This window comes from Mytilus edulis, chromosome 5, assembly GCF_963676685.1.
Source record: "Mytilus edulis chromosome 5, xbMytEdul2.2, whole genome shotgun sequence".
NCBI lineage: Eukaryota > Metazoa > Mollusca > Bivalvia > Mytilida > Mytilidae > Mytilus > Mytilus edulis.
This window is the reverse complement of record NC_092348.1, coordinates 10062313-10086635: the sequence shown is the minus strand read 5'-3', so window position 1 is coordinate 10086635 and position 24323 is coordinate 10062313. Positions and strand designations below refer to the sequence as shown.

General features: G+C 31.1%; 1 protein-coding gene across 12 annotated transcripts in view; it reads right to left on the bottom strand.

Moving 5' to 3' along the window:
• LOC139522926 (dynein axonemal heavy chain 5-like) overlaps positions 1-24323 on the bottom strand; it is a 101352-nt gene that overhangs the window by 35950 nt on the left and 41079 nt on the right. For 6 of the 12 annotated variants that reach the window (XM_071316564.1, XM_071316563.1, XM_071316566.1 and 3 more), the window contains exons 4-33: positions 21942-21983; positions 20643-20803; positions 18499-18706; positions 17908-18248; positions 17462-17575; positions 17005-17112; positions 16088-16397; positions 15733-15869; positions 15154-15382; positions 14638-14816; positions 14036-14242; positions 13231-13548; positions 12259-12406; positions 11664-11924; positions 10864-11273; positions 10211-10412; positions 9467-9702; positions 8749-8967; positions 7826-8127; positions 7182-7422; positions 6651-6850; positions 5481-5634; positions 4753-4916; positions 4292-4499; positions 3322-3483; positions 2614-2838; positions 2008-2180; positions 1436-1614; positions 889-1076; positions 148-342 (exon numbers count right to left, since the gene is read on the bottom strand). In XM_071316564.1, coding sequence (XP_071172665.1) covers positions 148-342; positions 889-1076; positions 1436-1614; positions 2008-2180; positions 2614-2838; positions 3322-3483; positions 4292-4499; positions 4753-4916; positions 5481-5634; positions 6651-6850; positions 7182-7422; positions 7826-8127; positions 8749-8967; positions 9467-9702; positions 10211-10412; positions 10864-11273; positions 11664-11924; positions 12259-12406; positions 13231-13548; positions 14036-14242; positions 14638-14816; positions 15154-15382; positions 15733-15869; positions 16088-16397; positions 17005-17112; positions 17462-17575; positions 17908-18248; positions 18499-18706; positions 20643-20803; positions 21942-21983 — 6221 coding nt within the window. The remainder of the gene's footprint in view (positions 1-147; positions 343-888; positions 1077-1435; positions 1615-2007; positions 2181-2613; positions 2839-3321; positions 3484-4291; positions 4500-4752; positions 4917-5480; positions 5635-6650; positions 6851-7181; positions 7423-7825; positions 8128-8748; positions 8968-9466; positions 9703-10210; positions 10413-10863; positions 11274-11663; positions 11925-12258; positions 12407-13230; positions 13549-14035; positions 14243-14637; positions 14817-15153; positions 15383-15732; positions 15870-16087; positions 16398-17004; positions 17113-17461; positions 17576-17907; positions 18249-18498; positions 18707-20642; positions 20804-21941; positions 21984-24323) is intronic. The other 6 variants (XM_071316565.1, XM_071316571.1, XM_071316575.1 and 3 more) reach the window with 1 other exon arrangement.

The following is a 24323-nucleotide window of genomic DNA, read 5'->3' as shown; positions in this document are numbered from 1 at the left end:
TGTTTTGTTAAAATAAGGCTGTTAGTTTTCTAATTCAATTGTTTCATATTCTTCATTTAATAACACTTGAATATTATTTGAAAATTTTGCAGGTAGAAAAAGTTTATGCAGTTGAAACCTGAAGGGAGACAATAATAGTAAACATACCTGTTTTGTCAGTTGTTCTTCGCAGAGTTTATACAGAGTGTAAAATTTTCTGGCCAAGACAATGTTTTCAATGAAACCAACACTAGCCAGCTTGACACGGATAATAATCTGTCTGTCTGGCACCATCATAGCAACAGTACGGAAATTCAACTTCAGATTCTCTGGCAATTCCTGTCGTCCAGCATAACCAGGGTTCTATAGAAAACAAATAAAACTTTGTATAAGCATTTATATTGTATTGAAGGTTAATAATTTGTTACATAGGACAAATAAAACTAAAGAACAACCTTATACAACATGCCATCCTTAGAAACTAACTTTTTTATAGTGTTTTGGACTATGACATTGTATAGACATGTTCCTTATTTTTAAGACTTGATATCTTTAAAATAATAAGTAGTAGTGATTTAAACCAAATATTTCCTTTAATTTAAAAGAAGAGTTCTTATTCAACACAATTGCCTACATATATACTTTATAAATTTAGGATTGTTGACAACTAAAAAAACTTTAGGTCAGAAAAGTTTTGAACACTTTTTTTAAATGAAGGTCTTTTAACTCCTAACTCTTTTCTATGTGTAAAAAGTATTTGAGGCCTTTGATATGAGATTGGAAATTTGCAATTTTTATAGAAGATTAGACTGATCACAACAAACCTTTCTTTTAAAGTAAGGAAAGTTGGAAAAATAAGAAATTCAGTCAATCTTAAATCCTATAATCCTCGATAAACTTGACACTTACCATGGTTAAGAATATACCAAACTCTGGGTTCATGAGAACCAAGTCTCCATCAGTGAAGATAAACTGCTTCTTTCTCTCTTTCTTACAATTCAATACAATGGCGATCTGTTGGGCAGCCACAGACAATACAGGGAGTTCAATACGATTAAACTCATCAAAACAACCCCAGGATCCAGACTGGGCCAAACCTGACAAATACACAAATAGAAATCAGTAAAACCTTATGATAAAACATTAATTAAACTATAGCATATCCTTTAACTCTTTTACTCCAGTAAAAAGTTCAAGATGGTTTACTTTTAACAAACATAATAACTGAAAACATTTTTTTTTCAAACATCTAATTTGAGACTCAAGAACACAAAGTGAGAATATTCTTCCCATCTCCTAAAAATAATAAAAAAAAATTTTTAAATTATTTCCAACATATATCTTTGAAACTTTGGAAAGAAACACAGATTATTCTGGTGTGACCTTTCTGAACTGATTAAGTTTAAAGTAAAGTTACTTCCTTTCTTTGAAAAGCAGTTTACAATATAAATTTTACCTTTGTAAATACGTCCTAATCCTCTGAAGTCCATCTGATCTGAACAGTTGAAGACGACAACATATTTTCCTAGACAACGTCCCATGTCTTTAACAGTCTCAGTCTTTCCTGTACCAGCAGGTCCAGCGGGAGCACCTCCCATAGACATACCCAAGGCCTGGGCTAAGGTGATGTAACATCTGAAATAACAATCAAATGCATCTGTAGACAAATCTAAAAATAGTGCCAATAGCAGGTACTTCTCTAATAGATATATAGTCAAGGTCTGAGACCAGGTAATGTGCAATATGAAAGCAAGCAATATGTATGGCTAATAAAAAAATTGAAAACAGTTCTAGTCTGTTGAAATCAATGCTCCAGTTCCAATAAACTTTTTTTGCAATGGTTCTAAAACTAAAATTATGTATCCCACAAAACTAAATTATGTATATTCTATCTCCTTCTATTCAAATCCAAATTATTACCCTTTTTTAAAAAGTATTTAATGCAATATATTCAATTTACTTCTGGAGAAAAAAAAATTGAAAGTTCAAAACTTAAAACTAATGTGAAGTGTATATACTATATTATACCTGTCGGTTAGTGGTGTGATGACCAATCTTTCTGTACAGCCAAGGAATTCATTCTGATAGATAAAATCAACATCAGTAATGGAGATTTGAGTTTTGTCCTGATCCTCTACGAAATAGAATCTGGACTGCTTCTGCCATTCAAAATCTGTTGGTGTCTTCACATGAGCTTTGCACTGTAAATCAAAATAATAATGTTAGTGGTTGTCTTTTGTCAAAACTTAGTGTTATTTTGTTAGATTGAGAAATTGTGTTGACGACTGATCACTTATTTTTTTTAATTACTTTCCTTGTTCTGGGGCCATACATATTGTATTGAAACTTGTCAATTAATGAAGACTGTATCCCTGTTCTATATATGGGGTTTCCCTCGACAAACATACAACAAAAGACAACCACAACTACTGTATGTCTACCACAAGGTGTTTCTTGGGTGTTTTACTTTATTTGTACATGTTTCTGGGTTTTAGGAGTAATCTGTTGCTGGTTGATGTGGTCTATTGTACTGGTTTTTTTTTATTCAAAGTAATCCTTTTTATGTATCCGACACTTTCTTTTTTTTTTTTTTAATTCAGATGACTTTTCAAATATTTGACTATGACAACCTACCAAATCATCAAATATATCTTTCTGATGAATGTGGATGGTAATAGAAGTTTCAAACTTTATTCTCTCAAACGGTGTCAGTTCTTTGGTCGTCTGGTCAATAAGGGTGTTCAACAACTCCAGGAAGGCTTGATTTGTCTGTTGCATCACCTTACGATCATGTCGGGCATTGGTCAACGCCTCGGTGGCATCTCTGGTCCAGATAAACTGCAGACCCAGTATACCAACCTACACAATAAATACACATCAATGTTAATGTGACACTTCAAGACAAATCAAATTAATTTATATTTATTAATCTAAAAAATGTACATTATTTTATGCCTAGCAGATGTAATTTCCTTGGTGCAAATATTTAATTTTAATATTACAGATGTATTATATATTAAATGTCAATATCTACTTTTACATTAGAACATGTAATATGAACTTTTGACTGTAATTTTTCAGTTGAGCTGAATTGATTAAATCATCTTCCAAGGCTGAAATTCTAATATTTAACAAAACATGAAGATGACATCCAAATCTATTGCAATAATTATATTTAATATCAGTTAATTTTGAGGGGTTTAGTTGGCAATCATAATGATATCAATATTGGTTTTAATTTCTGGTTTTGCAAAATATTTTTCACGAAGTATCCCTATGCAGCACAATCAAATATACAGCACGATTGACTGGTACCCAGTAGAAGGAAATAAATGAACAAACCTGTGCAGGGAACATGTTTAAAAACTCCAGCAGCTGGAAGTTTGTATCTTGTGTTGCCATGGCAGCAGTTCTAATGACCCCATGGAGGGATTTATGGGCCATTGTCATCAAGGCCATCAGCCAAACCTCTACGTTACCCTCGGCTTTCACAGATTTCTCCAGCTGAAACACAAATATTTATCTATTACTGTGGATTCATTGTTATTCGTTGGATATCAGGTCCAGGTAAACCACCAAATTAAATGTTCAACAAATGACAAATTTTCTATAGGCTTGTATGCAGACCTCGGCAAAACCCAGAAATTAAATATCCACGAAAATTGGTACCCACAAAAAAATAAATGAAACCACAGTATATGGAAAACTCAAGTCTCAGAAATACAAATGTTATTTTACTATATAGGAAAGTTAAGAATCCATTCAGGATAGAGACCATTGCTTTTTCTAAGCAGCCTGTTAAAGTACACAAATTTATAAAGTAATAGATACAGATTTTCATAAAATCCAGACATTGTTTTCCATCAAAACTGAGACCTTCTAATTATATTTCTTATTTTGTACTTTTCATAATTTTGGACAAATTTTGGTTTGCTTATTGTGCCATTGCTATTAATCTGGAAATCCAGGAAATTTTGAGACTAAAATGCAAAATTAAAATAAATTTTGTAACCATACACAAATATAAGTATTTCAATAATATGCATAATTTTGGGTACAGTGAACTAATGTATTTGTTATCTTTATTTTCTGGGATCAGTTCTTAATCTCCTTTGTAACATACCAACTGAATGTTAGTAGATATCATAGCAAGTAAAAAAGTACTGCAATGGATCTACACCATAGGAAAAAGGGAGAATAAATTATTATTTCTACTTACATCAATAGTTTCTCCCTCTGATGAGTGGATGGAGAGAATCATATCATTTTCTACACCTCAGAAAAGGGAGAAATAATTTTAAATTATACTTACATCAATAGTTTCTCCCTCTGATGAGTGGATGGAGAGAATCATATCATAATGTTTCTCGTGGAACTTGACTGTCTTGATGTTATCAAAGACTGACAACAAATGGGCCTGGATTGTGTGTGGATCGCTGGCCTGACCCAGAATCTCTAACAAAGCCGGGTCTGACACAAAGAAGAATCGAGGGAACAACAATCTCTTCTTTTCTAGGTATCTGAAATGGAATATTGATACATTAAAAACAATGTCTTTTGTAAGGATTTTAGTTTTAATTTCAGTTTTCATAAGACATCTTTATAATGAGGCCCTTTTTTCTCTTTTGTAATTAAGTATCATTCCTTGATTTTATACACAGCAAAAAGATGCTTTTTTTTGTAACTGCATGAAAACAAGAATCATTTATGATTAAAGCTTTCATAGAATGTTTCAATAACTTCCACTTTAAATGGATCCGAATTTAAATTTACCCAGTGAGAGATTTCTGACAAAGTTCAAGCTGCTCCAGTAAATGGGGAAGTAATTGCATAAGTGTCTCATCTCCAACACAGCACTGTACAACATTAGGTGTCTCATGGGCTCTCGTCATTATCTTAATCCATGACTTATCTATGTTGCTGAATCTTTTGGCTTCCTGAAATCATAGTTAAACAGTTAGTCACATATTTTTTCCTAAGTTACGGTATAGTGATATTATTGACTTGAGTTATCATTCAGATATGATCATAATTGTACATTATAACACTGTTAACAAAATTTAAAATTTTTGAAAGACTAAGGCTTTTCTTCCTCAGGAATAGATTACCATCGCTATATTTGAAAAACTTTAAGAAATTTTCGGTCCTCAATGATCTTCCTACTTTGTACTTTATTTGGCCTTTTAAACATTTTTTGATTCGACCATCACTGATGAGTCTTTTGTAAACTTAACGGGCTTCTGGCATAAATATAAAATTTGAATCCTGGTATCTGTGATGAGTTTATAGTATTGATTTTGTCTAGATATATAAGCCTTTTTTAATGATGATTTGTGAGCTTTTTCTTACTTGACAAACAAAGTCCTGATAGAGAAATCGTTCTGATTAAATGAAATATGAAAAGTTTATCCTAACCATCCCTACTGAAATCTAATAGCCTGAATATATATATATTGTTCATTTAAACATGTTGGGGAATACATTTGTCCTAATTTACTGACCTTTGGTAACTGTTTGGCGATATCTCCACCAACAAAGACAGCCTCTAGATAAACCCATAGATTCTGTACGGTCATCCAGTTCTCAATGATTTCTGAGGAGTTCGTCAGGTTCTGTACCCACGTCTGGATCTGCTTCTTAAATGGTACGTTATATCTACAAATGTCATACAAAAAACAGGTTATATTCAGATTTTGAAGGAAAAGTTAACTGTTGACTTTGATAACAGCTATGTATGAATGGAGTTAAAATTTTGTGATTTTATAATGCTTTGAAAGATATAATTTATATGTTATTCTTCTAAATCAAAATTTAAAAAAAGCAATGATAAAAGCAATATGATTGCAATCTCTGCATATGACTGGTTATTTTTTTCAAAAACATTCAAGAACCTAGGGCTCTTTTCACAACAATCAACTGAAATGTTATTGACTAACAAGTATTTTTTCTCAAAATATATTTTGTGAATTTGTTGAAGGAATTATGTGATGTGTAATATAGTTTAGTGTTGAAAAAAAAAATCTTTAGAAAATAATTAAACAAATGTAGTGTGAATAGTTTTGTGTGCTTTATCTTAACCAAATGGGTTTGATCAATTTATAATTAAAGAACTTACACTCATTTTTTTAAAACAAGTCAAAACTCATAAGATAGACATATATAGATGGTGAATGATAAATAAAATGGTCAAATATAGTAATTGGATATTTAGAAATTCATTCAAAAGAAAATGAAGTGGTCCTTGTAGGATTACAACAACATGCTTAATACCTCAAGATAACATCAGACCTTTTCATTAACTTAACAGTACAACTAATAAACAAAATAACAATGTGTAAATTTCTTATGCATAGAAAACGCATATTTTAAATGTATTAAAATTCAGTATTTTAACTTTCTAGTGAGACAAATAGTTGTCACTGTTTTTTCACCTTTTAAATAAATCTTTTTCTTTCCAGGTATTTATTTCAAAGTTGGACTAAGTTACTTCCCAACTTTCTTTTTAGAATTCCAAATTGATGATGGAAGTGTTTTACGACCTTGACTGGCTTTTTAGCCCTTGCACAGTCAGTATCAAAATTTTTAATTGATGTTCAAGGTTATATAGCAATTATGCAGTTAGAATTATAAAAAAAGAGATTTTTAACAATTTTACTATATGATATTTGTACCTGTTACTCATTAGGGAGCTGAGAACCATAAGAGAATCTTCCATGTTGGTGAGAATTTCCTGTGTGGTGTCCCCACGGAGAAGTAGCTCTCCACGATTCTTAAAGTTACCAAATCTGAATTCCTGGTTGTTCCAATCAGCTATCACTTGTTTAAGTTTGGCTTCAATATCTTTTTCTTTGACAGCTGAGATACAGATGTCCTATTAATAAATAATTGTTTTTTAAAACGTTATCATTTATGTCAAACTAAATGAAGTAACTGTTCACACTACACTGAATTATGTGCAGTTAATTTACATTATTCATCTTTTATGAAATTTAAACATGTTACATCCTTCTTCCTTGGTCTCTGGTGGATACTGGATTCATTGGCAATAATATCACATCTCCTTAAATCAATATAGTGAACAATTCTTGTATATAAAACATTTAAAAAATTATGTCTCTTAGTATTTCCTTTGCTACAAATAAGTCTAAATAAGAAACATTAATTTTCATTTACCCCTCCCCATCAATTTTGAATATAAATACCTCAATATCTTCCTTAAACTGTAACAGAGGAGCTTCTAGAATATTTCTCAACTGGAATGTCTCACTTTCTACATCAAAGACATGACCTGTGACCTCTGCCATTCTGGCCCAATGACGAGGCTTCATAGCCTTGTTTGTCATCAGTTCTAACAAAGGAACCATGTTGTTGAAATCATCAATGGTGTTCTTTAGATCATCAAAAGCTGGCCAGTCTTTTAGGGCTTTAGGGAGCTTCCTACACCTATAAATCATAATACATTCATCATTTTAACAGTCAGGAATTAGTTCATATCAGATCTATTATTCTTTGGCTACCAAATAAAAAATATTTTGTTCGACAGTTAAACCTATGCTAAAACTTTGCTTTATCATTTTCACTTTTAAATTTTAAATTAAAAACTGATTTCCATCTTTTAGGAATTACAAACGCGAGAGAGTACATTTCTTTAAAATTTATAAAGTTTAGCTCATGTTATTCTTAAATGTGTGACATGTGAGAAATTGAAATTATACGGAAAATGTGCAAATAAGAAAATGAAACTATCGATTAAAATTAAATCTTACAAATATTTAAAAAAAAAAAATAAAAAAAATATCAGATACAGAAACAAGTTTTACAACTAAAGGCTGTATTTATAACGTACTTGTTTTGGAATTCTAGCAGTTCGTTGTTGATTTTATCGATGTTAACGTCTACCCAAAGGATATCATAATATCCATGTACAGTCTCCAACACATTGTTGTACAAGCCATATAACTTTTGCAGTAGATTTAATTCCTTTTTAATATTGAGTAATTTAGGATACTCTGTAACCTGCAGACCAAACAGTTCTTCACCACCAGTGTAGGTGATGTATTTCTTATACAAAATGTCAAAATTGTTCTGGAAAATGACAAGTCTGTCCGAGGCCTCTCTTGGTGCTACACCAGGTACCATAGGTCCAGCCTACAATATATATTTACATGTAAACAAATGTGTACATGATGAACAAAATTATTCTTAAAAAAAAAGTTTTTAATAATCCTTCACCAAAACATTGTGATTTATTAAAAACATCTAAAAAGATAGAAATTTTGACAATGACAATTCATAAATTTTTAAACTCTAGTTTATAGGTACACATGTCAAACCTTTGACAATTATTTTTCTTTGAGCCAAACCATATATTATTTTTCTTTGAGCCAAACCATATATTATTTTTCTTTGAGCCAAACCATATATTATTTTTCTTAATATGGAGGTCTGTTGATTCATTTCTATTCATTGATTGCCAATTTTCTTTGATTATATTGGTGTAGGTTAACCACCTAGTTAAGACATTCAATGAAGTACACATTTTCTTCACACTTGTATGCAGACATTGCCAAATCAAGAAATCAAATAATGGACACAATTTTAGGATTAGGATTTCAGGAAATGCTACTAATAATAACGTTATCAAAATTTGAAATGTTAGTTCTTATCTCATCAGAAAAGCCATTCTGTCCTATTTTCAATAATGAAATTATCCCAAAATTGTGTCAATTAACAGTTAATTCAAACCTATATTTAAACATGTTGACTTACTGTATCATAACCGCCACAGAAGTCATCACAATCACCAATGAATGTTTTAACATTCTCAATGAGTTCTGTTTTGAACAATGGTTGTACTTCTAAGAGTGTTGTCTGCACCTCAGCAGCCTGGGCCTGTAATTTCTCCCAGGAATATCTCAGTGTGTCACATCTCTCCATCTCTTCTTTGTTTACAGGTAATTCATGTTTGTTTAACATAGCATAGGATTCCTACAAAGATATTTACCAATAAGATCATACTTCAAAATAATTAAACAAAATACCCTCATTTCCATTGCATTGTAATCATTATACTCTGATAGAACATGTTTGTGACATATTATATAAAACACTAACAATGTTAAATCAACTCATCCTAGATACTGCTGATATCTTTTTTTTTAAACTTACTTAAAAAAAAACTGCTGAAAACTTCAGGCAAGAAAGCATTTACAATATTTGTACAGACAGACAGAAATCTAGTAGAACAGCAGGATATCAACATTTACATATCATTTGCTACCCATTACCCCTGGAAAACAGTTTTATCAAAAAAAATTCCTGAAAAATAAAAAAAAGTAAAAACTGACATTCTAAATCTCAAATGAAATGGACAATTAAATAGTATATCAGTTCATACCTCAATTAAATAGTATATATCAGTTCATACTTCAATTAAATAGTATATATCAGTTCATACCTCAATTACATAGTATATATCAGTTCATACCTCAATTGGAGTAATTCCCATATCAATTCTGATCTCACTCTCTCTGATATCCTTCAGTGAACCCATGGCATATCTGATGTCATCCAGATCTTTTAGAGGTCGTGACAACCTCTTGTTCAGGTCTTCTATAAATTCAAACATCTCCTCCATCTCAGAACTGTATTTCTGATTACAAGCCTTGCCAAAGTGAACTCTCCATTGTTTAGTTTCAATAGTCAAACCAAGTTTTAATCTCTCTGTAAAAATAATCCCATTTTTTTTAAAGGTAATTGTATAAAATTCACATCTGTTACCTCTGTTATATTTTTTATATATATTCTTAGGGTCAAAACAGTCATCAAAACCAGTATTTCTAAGTTTTCAATATCTGAACATGAGTTATTGCTCTTTTACTTAGGTAAAATTAATGTATTGCAAGAAAATAATATATCAGCAAAGTTTCAGGGATTATTTCAACAAAACTGAAACAAATTGAATGCTAATAGTATAAATATACACAAGACTTATATTTTTATTATTATTTCCCTGAGAAAGGTACATCCCTAAATAGCTTGAGAAAATTGGTCAACAATATCCTTTAAAGAAGGTGGTATACATCGAAATTATTGAAAAACTGTTTCACAATATAACTGTTTGAACAAGACCTTTTGTAAGGATTTTTTTTTTGTATGCCATTCATAAGTTTTCAGTTTAACTTCAATGTTAAATTTTCCCCAAAAAAATCATTAAATGTCAATGATTTACCTGTATACATTCCAATAGGTCCAACATCATAGTACTCAGGAAGTGCATTAATCTGGATTTCCATTTCTTCATAATGTTTGATCTTAGCTTCATATTCAGACAACTTGGGATTCTCTTTATTAAAGTTCTCCAAGTCTTCATCTCTGTCGACCATCCACACATGATGGAATTCTGAGAAATGATCCAAAGCTGTTGTCACCTCCTGTAACGAAAAAGATTTAAGTTCAGGACAAGTCTACAAATGCAATCTTTTTTAATGTTCCAACATTTGAACAATTGAAAAAAAAACACTTACAGAATGTAGTTCTGCTTTAAGATTCATTTACCATGAAACAATATTTTTTTTCATCTTTATAAATTCTTTTTGTGGCTAAATCAATTACAAAATACATACAGGGTAGTCAGTAAATCTACATCATCTGGTTTATGGTGGATAGTTGTGTCACTGACAATCATATCACATCTTTTAATTTGATAATGTATGCAAAAGTAGTTAAAACAATGAAATTAGTACTCTAAAAATACTGTTTTTTTTCTTCAATTTAAAATATTAATGAAATCATATTGGAAGATGCATGATTCCTTCATTCACTGAGGACAATAGATTATAAAGGACCTTTTGCCAATTACTTGCTTCTCAAACAGCATTTTACCTTCTTAGTGGAGTTGATGGCCGTTGACAACTGAGACTGGAGTTTGGACACTTCTTTGTTCTCTGAAACAGCCTTGTAATAATTCTTGGGCTGTTTGTGGATAGTGTAAGTCTGGACTGCTGTCTCATCGTCCTTCTTACCATGGTCCACTTCATCGACAGGATTCACACTGGCCATACTTGGTCTACGCTCCATGTTGGACATCATTGTGTCCTGTGGCTGAAGACCTTTGTGCCACTTACTGATTCCTTTGCTAACACTGACCACAAGTTGAGCAGCTTTGTTCACGGCTTGTTGGACCTCGTCCAGTGCAGGTGACATAACTACATTAGGGATAGCTAATACAGCATATGCCTTAAAGAATGGCTTGGTTTCTTTTTTGTCTTTCTTGTCTCCATAACTCCCAGAATCTGTAATATCAGATGTTCAGTTTAAAAAAAAAATTAAATGGTGGGGGAGATGTAATTTGTCTGAAAAAACTAATAAAAACTTCATATGAAAGTCCAGAAAATAAATCAGGTTAACACTGCACAAAATTTATTATGTATTATAACGGTATTCACCTTTGAGTATTTCTTTTGTAAATCAAGCCATAAATCATGATATGTAACCATATGATATTCTTTCCTTAAAAATATTATGAGAAAAATCCAGAGCACAAAAATGCAAATGAAATCATTCTTCTACAAACTGTGAAAATTAAAATCTGACATAAAAGTACATTGATAGATTGATAGTTCAGGAATAAGCAAACCTTACACAAGGAGAAGACAATTGGACTGGAAGAATAAAACAATTACCCATATAATGTAACATAGAACTGGAAGAGATCCTCTTCTTCAGAGACTCCAGTGTGTTCCTTGTAACTTTCATGAGAGCGTCTTGATTTCGATGTTCAAAGTGAGCCAGTAAATCTCCTGCAGCCTCCTCTAAATTCTCTCTCATTTCTCTCTTCTTCTTGGCTATGGCATTAGCCTTGGATGAGACAGGGCGTGACTTCCTGCTGTTGGAACGACCCATGGCTGAACCGGTTGGGCTGCCATCTCGGCTTCTATCATGTTCTGAAATGTTAGTAACATTGATACAATGAAAAAATACATTCATTTAATGCTCAATCTCAATTGTTTTGTTAAGGAAAATGTTTGCTTTTTAAATTATTGTTTCAAAATAGAAAGACAAAAAATTTCAGAAATTTTCAGTGTTTTTTCTACATTTTAGTTCGGACCATTTTTATGTTTGAAAATTTCCTGACATCCTTTATTGTTATTTAATGAATATTGTTTTTGTTCTTTAAAAATTTGAAATATGAGAATAAACAATGAACAGAAAAAACACACACAAATTGATAGTACAAATAATGTAAACTGACAACAAATAACAGTTATCTCCCCTTACCTATTCCTTCGTCTTCATCTTCTCTTTCTTTTTCTTCCTCCTCCTCCTCTATTTCCATAGTACATAACATATTAATTAACTCATTTGAAGCTTCTTCAACCACCATTGACTTGGTCTGTAGGGCCTGAGCTCCTTTAGCACACAACATCTGTTTTAAGTACAACAAATCATTAGAAAATTCAGTCTAGTTTACTGTCAAAATAGTAAGGAAATTATCATAAATCAAAGAAATGGGTGATTAATTATAGTGATTTCAGGAAAAATCTGCATACAGGTATGTATATCAGAATGAAAGTTCTAATTATTGCAATACTCTCCCAAGTCACATTGTTAGCATTTAATTAATTACAAGAGCCCACACGCTGAAATGTCTGGCCTTCTTTACTAATCATTGATATTATGTTGATAGTCCGAAATATAAAGCTTTATAATTACAACTGTCACATATACTTTAACCAAGTAAACTAAACATTGATCAATGAACCATGAAAATGTTTTATTTGACCTTGACTTCATTTTCAGAGTTCATTAATCAGTCTTAAGTTTTTGTATTTTGGTCTGTTTTTCTTAAACTTTAAGCAATAGGTCAACTATATCTTTTGCATGGAAGAATTGTTAGCTGTAATGCCTGTCTGGCATGGTTCATCTGACCTTAACCTCATTTTCATGGTTCAATGATTAGTATAGAAGGCGAGACATTTCAGCATGTGCACTCTTGTATGTATAAATCTATTAAGTTTTATTTACATATGAATAAATCTATTAAGCTTTATTGATATATGTATAAATCTATTAAGTTTTATTTATATATGTATAAAACTATTAAGTTTATTGATATATGTATAAATCTATCAAGTTTTATTTATATATGTATAAAACTATTTCGCTCATTGAAGACATCTTTTTCAAATTATTATTCCTTTTCTAGACTTTTAAGAGTCATATTGCTTTTAGATGATCCATTCAATTTACCTGTGTATTTTCTAAGAACTTTTCCACAGTCCATGGCTCATCTTCTGGTAACTGACACAATGTAGTTCCTGCCATTTCTTTCAGAACAGACTCGATACGGAACTCATTCACATCATGTGCTCTGTCCATCAGAAGTTCTAGATCAGCTAACGTTTTATAGACCCTGTCCATGTACTCCTGGATGTTAAGAGAAGTCCAGCTTAGTTTAATTAGACCAGGCTCTAAAGCAGTGTCCACTTTACTGATGTGTGGACCCATTAAAGCTTCAAAAGCTGTTGGTATTTTACCCTTCACTCTCTGTGTTTCTTGAAGCATCATCTAAAACATAACAGAAATTCTTTATTAGACAGTGTCTATATAATATTAGTATTTATATGTTTCATTTTCAAACATCTGAAATCATGTTCATGAAAATTGAGCCCCCACTCCCCCCTCCCCCCAACCCCTTTCACATTGTTTTTTTTTTAAACAGCCCAAATGAAAAACTGATCCTATAAATATATGAATAAAGACCTGCATCTAAATATATTATTCTGTACAAAATCAGTTAAGTAGAAACTGTCCCTAGAAGCAAACATGTTTCTGGTTTTTTTTAGTCTTGTATATTTTTTAATTCTAGTTCATTTATATGTTTTTCAGTGTAGTACGATGTCCATTTTCACCTAACTAGTACCCATTTTTTGTTTAGGGCCCAGCTGAGCTGAGCTCCAGGTGTGGGATTTTCTTGCTGAGTTGAAGACCCATAGTCGGGTTGTTGTTTCTTTGAAATATTCCCTATTTCCATTCTTAATTTTATTCTATTTACCTGGAGAGCATTGTAGTGGTCTTTGTATTCTGTCTGTTTAGCTCTCATGGTCCTGGCAAGTTGTGGAATTTCTAAACCTAACCTCGCCATACATTCTGTCTCTCTGATCATAGTCAAAATCTGAGGGTCAAAGTTCACATAGAGTTCATTTGATTCTGGATGTCTGACCAACACTGATGACTGAAGTCCTGAACGAGCTGCTTCAATCTACAACAGTAAGAATAACTTAATAGCAAATTGTTTTTAGACAAACTTTCAAGACATTTTGAAAGGCAAAACTTTTTCTTATTTTCTAGCAGAACTAAATTCATATTCAAAAGTCTCATATGAACAAATTGCTCTGATATCTTATCAACAGTGTCTGTTTTTTGTTTAAACACAGGATTCATTTATTTTTGTTGGTACAATTTTTGTAGATTCTGGATACTTCATTTTGAAAATCTATCAAACTGCATACAAGCCTATAGAAAATGTGCTAACTGTTGATTCTAAAATTTTTGGTTCAGCTATACTCACAAAATTCACTCTAAAAATAGAACTCAATAATTAACTAAAAGAAGACACTTAACAATCTGACATGTGACTCTTAATTCTATACTAACCTGTCTTAGCCAACCTCTATGATAGAGGACTTCAAACTCTAACAGACACTTGGCCAATTTGTTGTAGTTTTTGATAATCTTCTTGGCATCATTTCCCTCCAAGAGTCTGGGTTGCTGTTGGAATATCTCCATTGGCTCTTGAATACGACGGAACAACTGGCGGGCCCAGGATATTTTACCTAAACAAGAGATTTATTCAAATTTTGATTTAAAAAGTACATTCCTTTATAATTAACAAAACTGTGAAATATTTTTTAACAGTTGATTAGTCTATATTTTGCAAAAATGCACCTAAAACAGCGCAATTCTTGTTTATTAAAATATGTAAAATATTACAACTAAAAACTTTTAAAACATAAATCTAGAATTAGAAATCAATTTCTTGTGGCCTTATAATTTCCATTGTCATTACTTACATTTTAAAATATGAAGGGAAACTAAATGTTCATCAACTTCCTTAACATTGCCAAAAAAGTTGAATATTTCTGATTACAAATACCAGAATAAATAACCGACCTGCAATTGGTGGTAGATCTCTAGCGACCGGAGGATCATTCTTATTTTTCTGGTAGATTTTAGACACCATCTCAATATCCCTTCCGTAATGACTCAGAATGCGATGGAATTTCTCATTAATTCCAAGATTTGGTAAATCTAACTTCTCAAACTTCCTCAGTAAGACTATTGCCCTAGGAGTGCTACTAATCCTCTCAAATTTAGTATCCATAAAAGACTGTAGGTTGGCCTAAAATATCAAATTTTCAATAGAGTATTTGATTTTACAAGTGAAAGAGACAAGTGTTGTTGAAAAAGGGCTTGATGTAAAAAAAAAAAAAGCATTGAATGACAAATTAATACACATTCCCACAAAATTCCTAGGAAAGTTTTATCATTAACTTACTAAAAATGGTGTACAATCATATCTCCAATTTTATTGCTATAAGATGAAAGTTTGTTGGTAAGGTTAAATCCTAACAAATTGGAATATAGTTGTTATATCTAAAAGACATTTTGTAAAGAAGTACATTTAAAACATGTTATGCACTTGCTTTAAATGTTAATGAATTTAAACATTTGTCTGTAAATGATACATACATGTAGCTCAGCAACCATTCTTTTGAACTCATCGAAATCTGTATCAAATTCCTGTTTTCTTTGATCCAGAAAATCATAGGTTTTCTTTCTCATTGCAGTAGTGATCACACTAAATCTGTTCGCCATTTTGTCAATCTCTGTAATAAAAAATATACAGGTACACCTAGTTCTAGTTCAAAATCAAAACCAATATATAATGTTCATTAGAACTGCTACTGTAAAATTGATCTAAAAAAAAATATCTTCCAAATTTAAACAAAAATAACTTGTAGATCAGAAAAACATTTTTTTGTGTTTGTTTCTTTTGCATATTTAATTTTTTTTCAGTTAAGTGTTGGGGTATAAAAATACAAACCTTCAATCTTCGATTCAGACAAATGAGAGTACAGAGAAATAGTCTCAAACATTTCAATGATCTTTTTCAATCTTCTTGTAAACGTATCAAACTTTCCAAAGATGTACATCTCTGAAAATTCAAATGGACGTTCATTTGGCATCTTCTCCAACTTTTCCTTAGTTTTATGAAAGCATCGTTGATATTCTTCGTTAAGTTTGATGCAATCGTTCAGTTTCCTGACGACATCCTCTTGTTTCTGTGTCCACACAGTCTCGTATCCACCGCAGGAGATGTACGACTTACATGCTGTTATCATTTGATTGGTGATCTGAAGTAGAAATATCAAAATAAGAAAATCTATTATCTGTTATGATTGAAAATGAGACAATTTTCCTTCAGAGTCTCATTGACTTCCTTCAACAATCAAGAAAACCCATTTCTTGTAGTCAGATTTAAACAGCTCTTCCATCACAATAACTGTGAGAGCTCAACCCTCCTCTAACCTAGCAAAACAAAATAAGCACAAAATGCTTAGAAGACTTCAAGTCTGGCTTTTTATGTATGAAATTAAATTGAGTAGAGTCTTTCCTTCATTTCAATTTTGTGTACTGTTGTCTTTTTTTTTAAATCATGATCATTCAAACCTTTTGCTTATTAGTGAGAGATTTATCTAGCTATAAAACCAGGTTTAATTCACCATTTTCTACATAAGAAAATGCCTGTACTAAGTCAGGAATATGACAGTTTTTATCCATTCCTTTGATGTGTTTGAGCTTTTAATTTTACCATTTGATTAGGGACTTTCCATTTTGATCTTTTTTTTCGATTTGGTATTTTTGTGTTTTTACTTTTTCTTTCTTAAGTTTTGTAGAATTATGGTCACTCCACATAGGTTTAAAATGCATGTAAGTTCAATGGCATACTGCAAAACTTACCTTGACAAATAGTGATGTCATACGCTCAGATGTATTGTAGTATCTGGATATAGAGTGTATCATTCTGATGGCGTTGATCAAACCTGGGATAGCGTCTAACATGCCAACCTAAAATAGGAAAATATTTATGTAAAGGGCCTAGTTATAAAAGAACCAAGTTATCAAAATAAAAATAAAAAGAAGCATTATACAATCAATTTTCTTCTGGTTTATAATTTACAGGAATTTAGACATTAAAACCTTTATACATTCTATGAAACCAAAAGACATGACAGGAGAAGGACAAAGTTTGGATTTTTTCTTTCTTTTCATGTTGATTGCTAAATACAAACTAGGTCTTAAAAAGTCTAGAAGAAGAGCATTGCAACAGCAGCATATATTGTTCACTCTCTTGGAATACTCTAAAAAAAATTCAAAAGTTTAACTAAGAAATTACATGAGGTGTAAATAAACTTACTGGATCACTGTTGTAAAGTGGGTCACAGAATTTCTCCAACGTGTACAGAAACTTCACGTTGTCACGAGCTTCATTGGCCAAGTCAGTCACTCGTCTGTCTAATTCTTGCCATCTCTGCAATATATTAAAACAATGAAATTACTTTTTTTATAGGATTTAAACAAAAATGTCTCAAATTTTATTGCTTTTTTTGCATATACAATATAAGATATTGTCATCAAATATTCAGAAAAAATAATGTTAGACATTAAACATCAAAAGATTAATAGTATTTGATAATTCAGGAATGGTTGGTCATAAATATTTTTCTCTAGTGTGTTTTGCTATTGTTTGAATGGCTGTCAACACATATAAATTTTTTTCTTTTGTTTTTTACTTCTTTATATTAGATGAAATGGCTTTTAAACTGACATCCTTTACATATTAAAGAAGTTTTATAAACTTACAGCTACAAGTTTTGATTTAGCAGCATGGAGAACCCCAAGGACAGCTTTCACATCAGAACCCTTTATCTGGTCCAATAAATAATTAAACTTGGACATCCTTTTCTTCCAGTGGTCCAATTCAGCCCTAGGTCCAATATCATCAGCCTCCTTTCTCATCTGTTCACTCTCGGCTAGGACTTGTTCCAGTTGTTTTAGCCATACTCCCATGCATTGCTCTATACCCTCTAGAGCCTCAGAACTGTTAGCTACGGCCTGGTAATCAGCAGGTGTGTTGATTTTTGACAATTCATATGTCTCACATGGTTTCAATGTCACTTTCTCTTCAAGACTTTCTTGTGCACCTATTAAATAATAATATCAATACTTTAGACATCATTTAACGATACTAAAGGTTGAAAATAGGATAAGTTATGCAGTTGATATTATCAAATTTTTAGATCACACTTTGGATTAGCACTCAATTAACAACTTTTTCTTTAACCTTAAGATCTGATACAGCAAATAAGATGAACAATTTTTCCTTTTTCATAGTGATGTTGACTTTTTGTGCTGATGTATTTTTAAGAAATCCTAAGGTATGAACACACTTACCCACAAGAACAGATACAAAGGAGTCCAATGTGTTGAGGAAGTCTGTCCTGATCTGTATGCCCGAGGGACTGTCCAGTTTACCCCACCCTCCATCCAGACTCTTCAGAGCTGGGATAAAGATACTGGAGAGAAGACTTTCTACAGCGTGTAGAAGACCGCTACCATTTTTTCCTTGACTGCTGGTATCCAACTTGGTGAAATTGATCTCCTGTAAATAATAATTCAATATATGGATCAGTCTGAATATGCTTAACATAATGTTCTACTGCTGATATAAAATATTATCAAAGAGATTCATATGTTTAGGACTATTGGTTGGATCACAATTTTTTTTTTTTTTAGCAATTTCTGCTTGATGTTAAAGTAAATAAAAAATATGATCAGGCTATTCACATTATTGTGAAAAATCTGTTTTTCTTTTATACTAATTTCATTGCATATCCTTGCATAGCTTAATTTTTGTTTTTCTTTATATTGATTATAGGGTTTTCAATCATTCTTCTACATGAGAGCTTGCTGTTTGGTGTGAGCCAAGGCTTAATGTTGAAGACCTTGACCTTTAATGGTTTACTTTTATAAATTGTGACTTGAATGGAGAGTTGTCTCATTGGCACTCATACCACATCTTCCTATATCTTCTAAGGTTTATAAATTTTTCAAAGGAGTAGGTCCGGTAAGGGCCGATTTTGGCCTCAAAATTCAGGTTCATCTGACGAAAGATTTTGGACACTTTTTAAACTCTTAAGTGTCTATTTCAATTGATTTGATTAGTTTTTGTGAAAGTTTTTAACTGATTTAGTCATTAAAAACGCTCCGATTCAAGCTTAAATATGAAAAATCGAGCAAATATGCCAAAAAACGTCACTTTTCAGATGGTTTTTGTGAAAAATGAAAGTGGCCGCATCCGTGTTCATCCTCAACCTTATAAATATATGTTATGTATTATCATTAAATACAACTTGCATTTCAATATTATGAATGAACACAAATGCGGCCACTTTCATTTCAGACGGAAACCGTATAAAATTAACTAAAATGCTAAAATTGTGAAGATTTCAGTAATTTAGCTTGACTTATTGATGCTAGTACCCAATAAATATACATTGTATTGCCAAAAACAGCCTATATTTATGAAGCAGAAGCATTCTGCTTTCCAATAAATAGCTAAAAGATAACAATTTCGTAATTTTGTGAAACTGCTATATTTTCGGCCAAAAAGGGGTCTTACTGAACCTACTCCTTTTACACCATTTAAAAAGTTTACATAGTACTTGTAGAAATTGGCAAGATAACTTAAAAGTCAAAGATTTAAATCCTTTGAACACCATCTTTATATTTTCACAAAATTTATTAGACTTTGTAAAGGTTCTTTCCTTTTTTTTCCACATTTCTTGTATATTTGTCAAGTTAAGGGCATACGATACAGTTACAGGGGAGGTAATGACGTTGCTAACGTAAAATGTTATTTTCGCGACGTCAAACTGTGACATATCGGGAAAAGATGCATTTTTCGACTGATTTTTATCATTCAAACTGATTTAATTTGAAAACGAGTTCATGGACCCCTATTTTTCAAAACAGCAATTTGTTTAATTTTGACGGGAGATTATGTGACCCAAATTTTATAAAACTGTAAATAGAGGATTTTTTTTAATTTTGATAAACATGCAGTAAAAAATGACGTATTTTCCTCAATTCATGAATATTTGATAAATATGAGTTATTTCTGAATAAAAAATGCATAATTTTTTAGGATACTTATAAAATACAGAAATTACCGATTATTTAACAAAAAACAATTTGTGTTTATCTTTTATAACAAAAAAGTTATGTCTTTCTTTAGAAAAAGAAATTACGGCCACAAATCTGAATTTTGAGCAAATATACAAAATTTCGACCTCATTTTACTCAAAAAGTAGCACATGAAGGTATATTTTTTATTACATATTTGATTTAATCAGGTATAAAATGGCCTGTATGCAAATTTTCACGAACTTGTAAATACAGGATCAAAACTGTATCGTATGCCCTTAAGAGGGTTCCGTCAGATGATAGAATTTCTGTTGACAAAATAAACTTGAACATTTCTATTGAACATATTTGACATAATGCTATAAAATTCTGCAATGATCACATGACTTTACCTTAGAGATATTTTGTTCTGTTATTTGTGCTCCTGGTTCGACCTTGGTAAACACAAGAGCAATTCCACGGAGAGGTGTATCTCGTCCATTTGTAACAAACACTTTAGGTTTGGTAGATCTTGTAAACTTTGGCTGTGGTGGACCCACACGGATCTGTTCCACTGAAATAGTCAAAAGTAAAGTAAAAGGATCTACTTAGTAATAATTCTATAGAAAATAAAACTGTATATAATGCACATCTTAAGGTCACAGTATGTCCTTCTTTGAAGAACAACTATGGTAAATTCAGAAGTTATTGTGTGTACTTACAGTTGTGATTTTATAAAGAATAGACAGAATGTGAGATTTATTAAAAGCAATTTCAGTAAAATCAACATACTGATATATGAATGTGTACCAGATATCAGAATGACTGTTATAATAGTTGTGATATTCACATTAATATACCTCACAGTAATTTCAGAATTTACAGTACTTTCTACATACTTGAAATTCCCTTAACAATAAAGATGACCACAAATGTGATGAACACCAAAAATGAAAATATTAAAAGACTGCTACAACTACTGATGAAACCTGGGAAACATCAATCAGTCAAGCTCTAGTTAGTCTTAATTCAGTAGCTCTTATACTGAGGTCCTTATTATATTTTTTGACATTCCACAGCTCAGTAGGTCTAGGCATGCAAATGTTTGGGCTACTCTATTATTGGCATAACCAACACCCACCCTCAGGCAAAGTTTACCTCAAATGGTTAAATTTATTGGCTAATTATCTTTTAGATTTTTTAGTATCCAAGGTAAAATTACAACTTTTGTATTTTTGTCTCTGAGCTTCCTGTTGAAGTTTTCTCCAGAAAAGTGCTTCAAACAGCTCATTTTAAAGTGCACTATTTATATCTATGATGATATATATGTTTGGTTAAGATTTTATATAATACACACAAATGAATCATGATAAAAAATGAATGTTACTTATAATGCTTCAATATTCTGTTCTATATATATGTCATATATGTGCAAGTAAAAAAAAATCAATTCATTTAAAAATATGAAGTGTCAATTTTATTTTTAATAATTACAAAAAAACTATTTTCTCGAGTATCAACAAATCATATGCACTTTTATCTTGTTACATTACCAAAACAACTTATTTACAGCTCCTTTAAAGTTAATAAAAAAACTATTGATTGTTAAAATGACTGAGGGATCACACTTGGGGTGTGAAATTTGAAGTGTGAAAACCAAACATCATTACACACAATGTGAATATTAAATAAATAACTTCACCATAGCTTACATGAGAACTTATGCTGTCCTGTGTCAAAATGTGCTGTGTTGGCTGAAAAAAGTTTGACAAAACTCGTTATAAGTTTTGTAAAAAATAGTTATCCTGACCAAGATTTGTGTATGAAGACCTTGTATTGAGCAGGTTAGAGTTTTTACAGAGATTTTGATAATGTAAAGGCAGGGAAAAGTCTAAAATTTTATGAGTCACACCTAGATCATAAGGCCAGATAAAAAAGGATGTGTGTTTCCTATTACTGTACCCTCTCTATTTTTAAGCTCAAAAACAGCCTACCCTAAAGCTTTTTTAGTAATTTTTCATCTAGCACTGTTAAAGTCAGAATGTCCGTATCATAGACTTAATGTAAAAATAAAGAAGATAATAAAAAAAAAATCCCCACTTAACTACCCTTTTTTTTCAAAGATGAAATAGGAAACACACATATTATTTTTTTGGCCTAATTGTCATTCCTCATCTCATCTCATCTCAAAAAAAATAAAAATTCTTAATTTTGAAAATAATATTTTTTCATTTTTTAGTGTATCATGAAAATATGAAGATTTGACTGTAATCTTAGATACCAAACAGTGAAATTTGAAGACCAAAGAACAAGTTTATATTTTTAACGAGAATGAAATCCTTGTGAAATCTTATTGCTAAGCCAAACTTATGTCTATAAATGAAATCACATTACTTAAAGCCTAACTAATGTATACAAATTACATAATGATTGCAAGGCTTTATATTCATACTGTTACTAATCTGATCTATAAGAAATGATCACGCATAATACAAGTGTAACAAATTACAAATGATTTTTTGTTTAATAACCTTCTTTAATGTATTGTTACATAAACATGTTCAGTAACTTGTATCAAATGCCTTCGATACCAATATCTCTTTGCACCAAAAATGAAATGATAAACTTTTGGACACACTTCAGTTGAACATGATATCAATTGTATAATTCAATAATACTGTTATATTTAATTTTATGTCTGATCTTTTTAACACTTTCAAACAGGTAACCTGGGGAGAGAAATTTGAACGAAACAAGAATTTACACGTCTCATTGATACTAAACTCAACTGAAGAATTTATTGTTTAGGCCATATTTGCTTACATAAATAATTTAAATCGTTGAAAGTCAGGTAAAAGAACTAAGGTATTATGAAAAATCAAATAAAATTTACCCGCACTGCATGGATGTTAATATAAAATAAACAAAAGTGAGCTTATTTACATAAATTTTATCTTCAATCTATACCGGTACATGAAGTTTAATTCGTGTCATCTATTAGAATCACAAAAGGGTCAGTGTACCAAAGATGTTAGGACTTTTTACTTATACACAGATTTAATATTGATAAAACTATATATATTTGTTTTAAAAATGAGAAAGAAAATATGAAATGTGAAAATTGATCTTAGAGAATTTTAAGAGAATGTTTTAGAGAATGTTAATAATAATCATCGTTAATAATTGAGAAAATTAATATTTTTATTTCAAGATTTTTGAGAAAATAAGATTTTTATTCCTAATTTTTCAATGAAGTCATCACAGGATTTTGTATAAGTGTCAATATTTTGCACTATATTGAGTAACTTATCACCAATCAGACAGGGTTTCTTCCTCATAAAATTGGCTGCCATGATGTAGCCTAATGTGTAGAAAGTTGTGCTAATCACAAACAAACAATTAACCAAACTTGTCAATAGATACAAGAAGATGTGGTATGAGTGCCAATGAGACAACTCTCCAAGTCACAACTTGTATATGTTTGTTTTTTATTATTTGTAAAAATTAAACTTATATCTTTGAATTAGGAATACTATATTCAATCAGGATTTTGGATGAGTTGCCATAGAAAAAGAAGAAGTGATCCCTTATTCTCAGTAAGTCATAAACTACGATTTCCTCCTCCTAATGACAATACCTGTTTTAACGACAGATGACTTTATTGATTGTGTTTAATTACGATTCCCTACTGTCAATATTTATGTGAAATCAATTATTAGAACTTTTATTTTGTGATGTCAATTTTGTCTATTGTCATAGGTACTTAACTTTATTGTTTAATTCAACCTTAAAACGCATGAAAACTGGGGAATACAAATAATAAAACAACATTATATGTACAACAAAGACTTGACAGTTCGCTATCAGAAATGTATATTTAAAACACTTTTCACTATTTCTCTTCAGATTATATTCATTGAAGATGTCATTTCTTCATGACATTAGTTATTTGACCTAAAGATAATAATTTTGCAGAAAATAGCCCTCTTTCTTTTAATTGACATTTTCATGGTGTCAAAATGAAGATTTTGAAAATTTTGAAAAGAATTGTTTGACAGCAACATTGTTAAATAAGTAAAACAAGAAGTGATAAG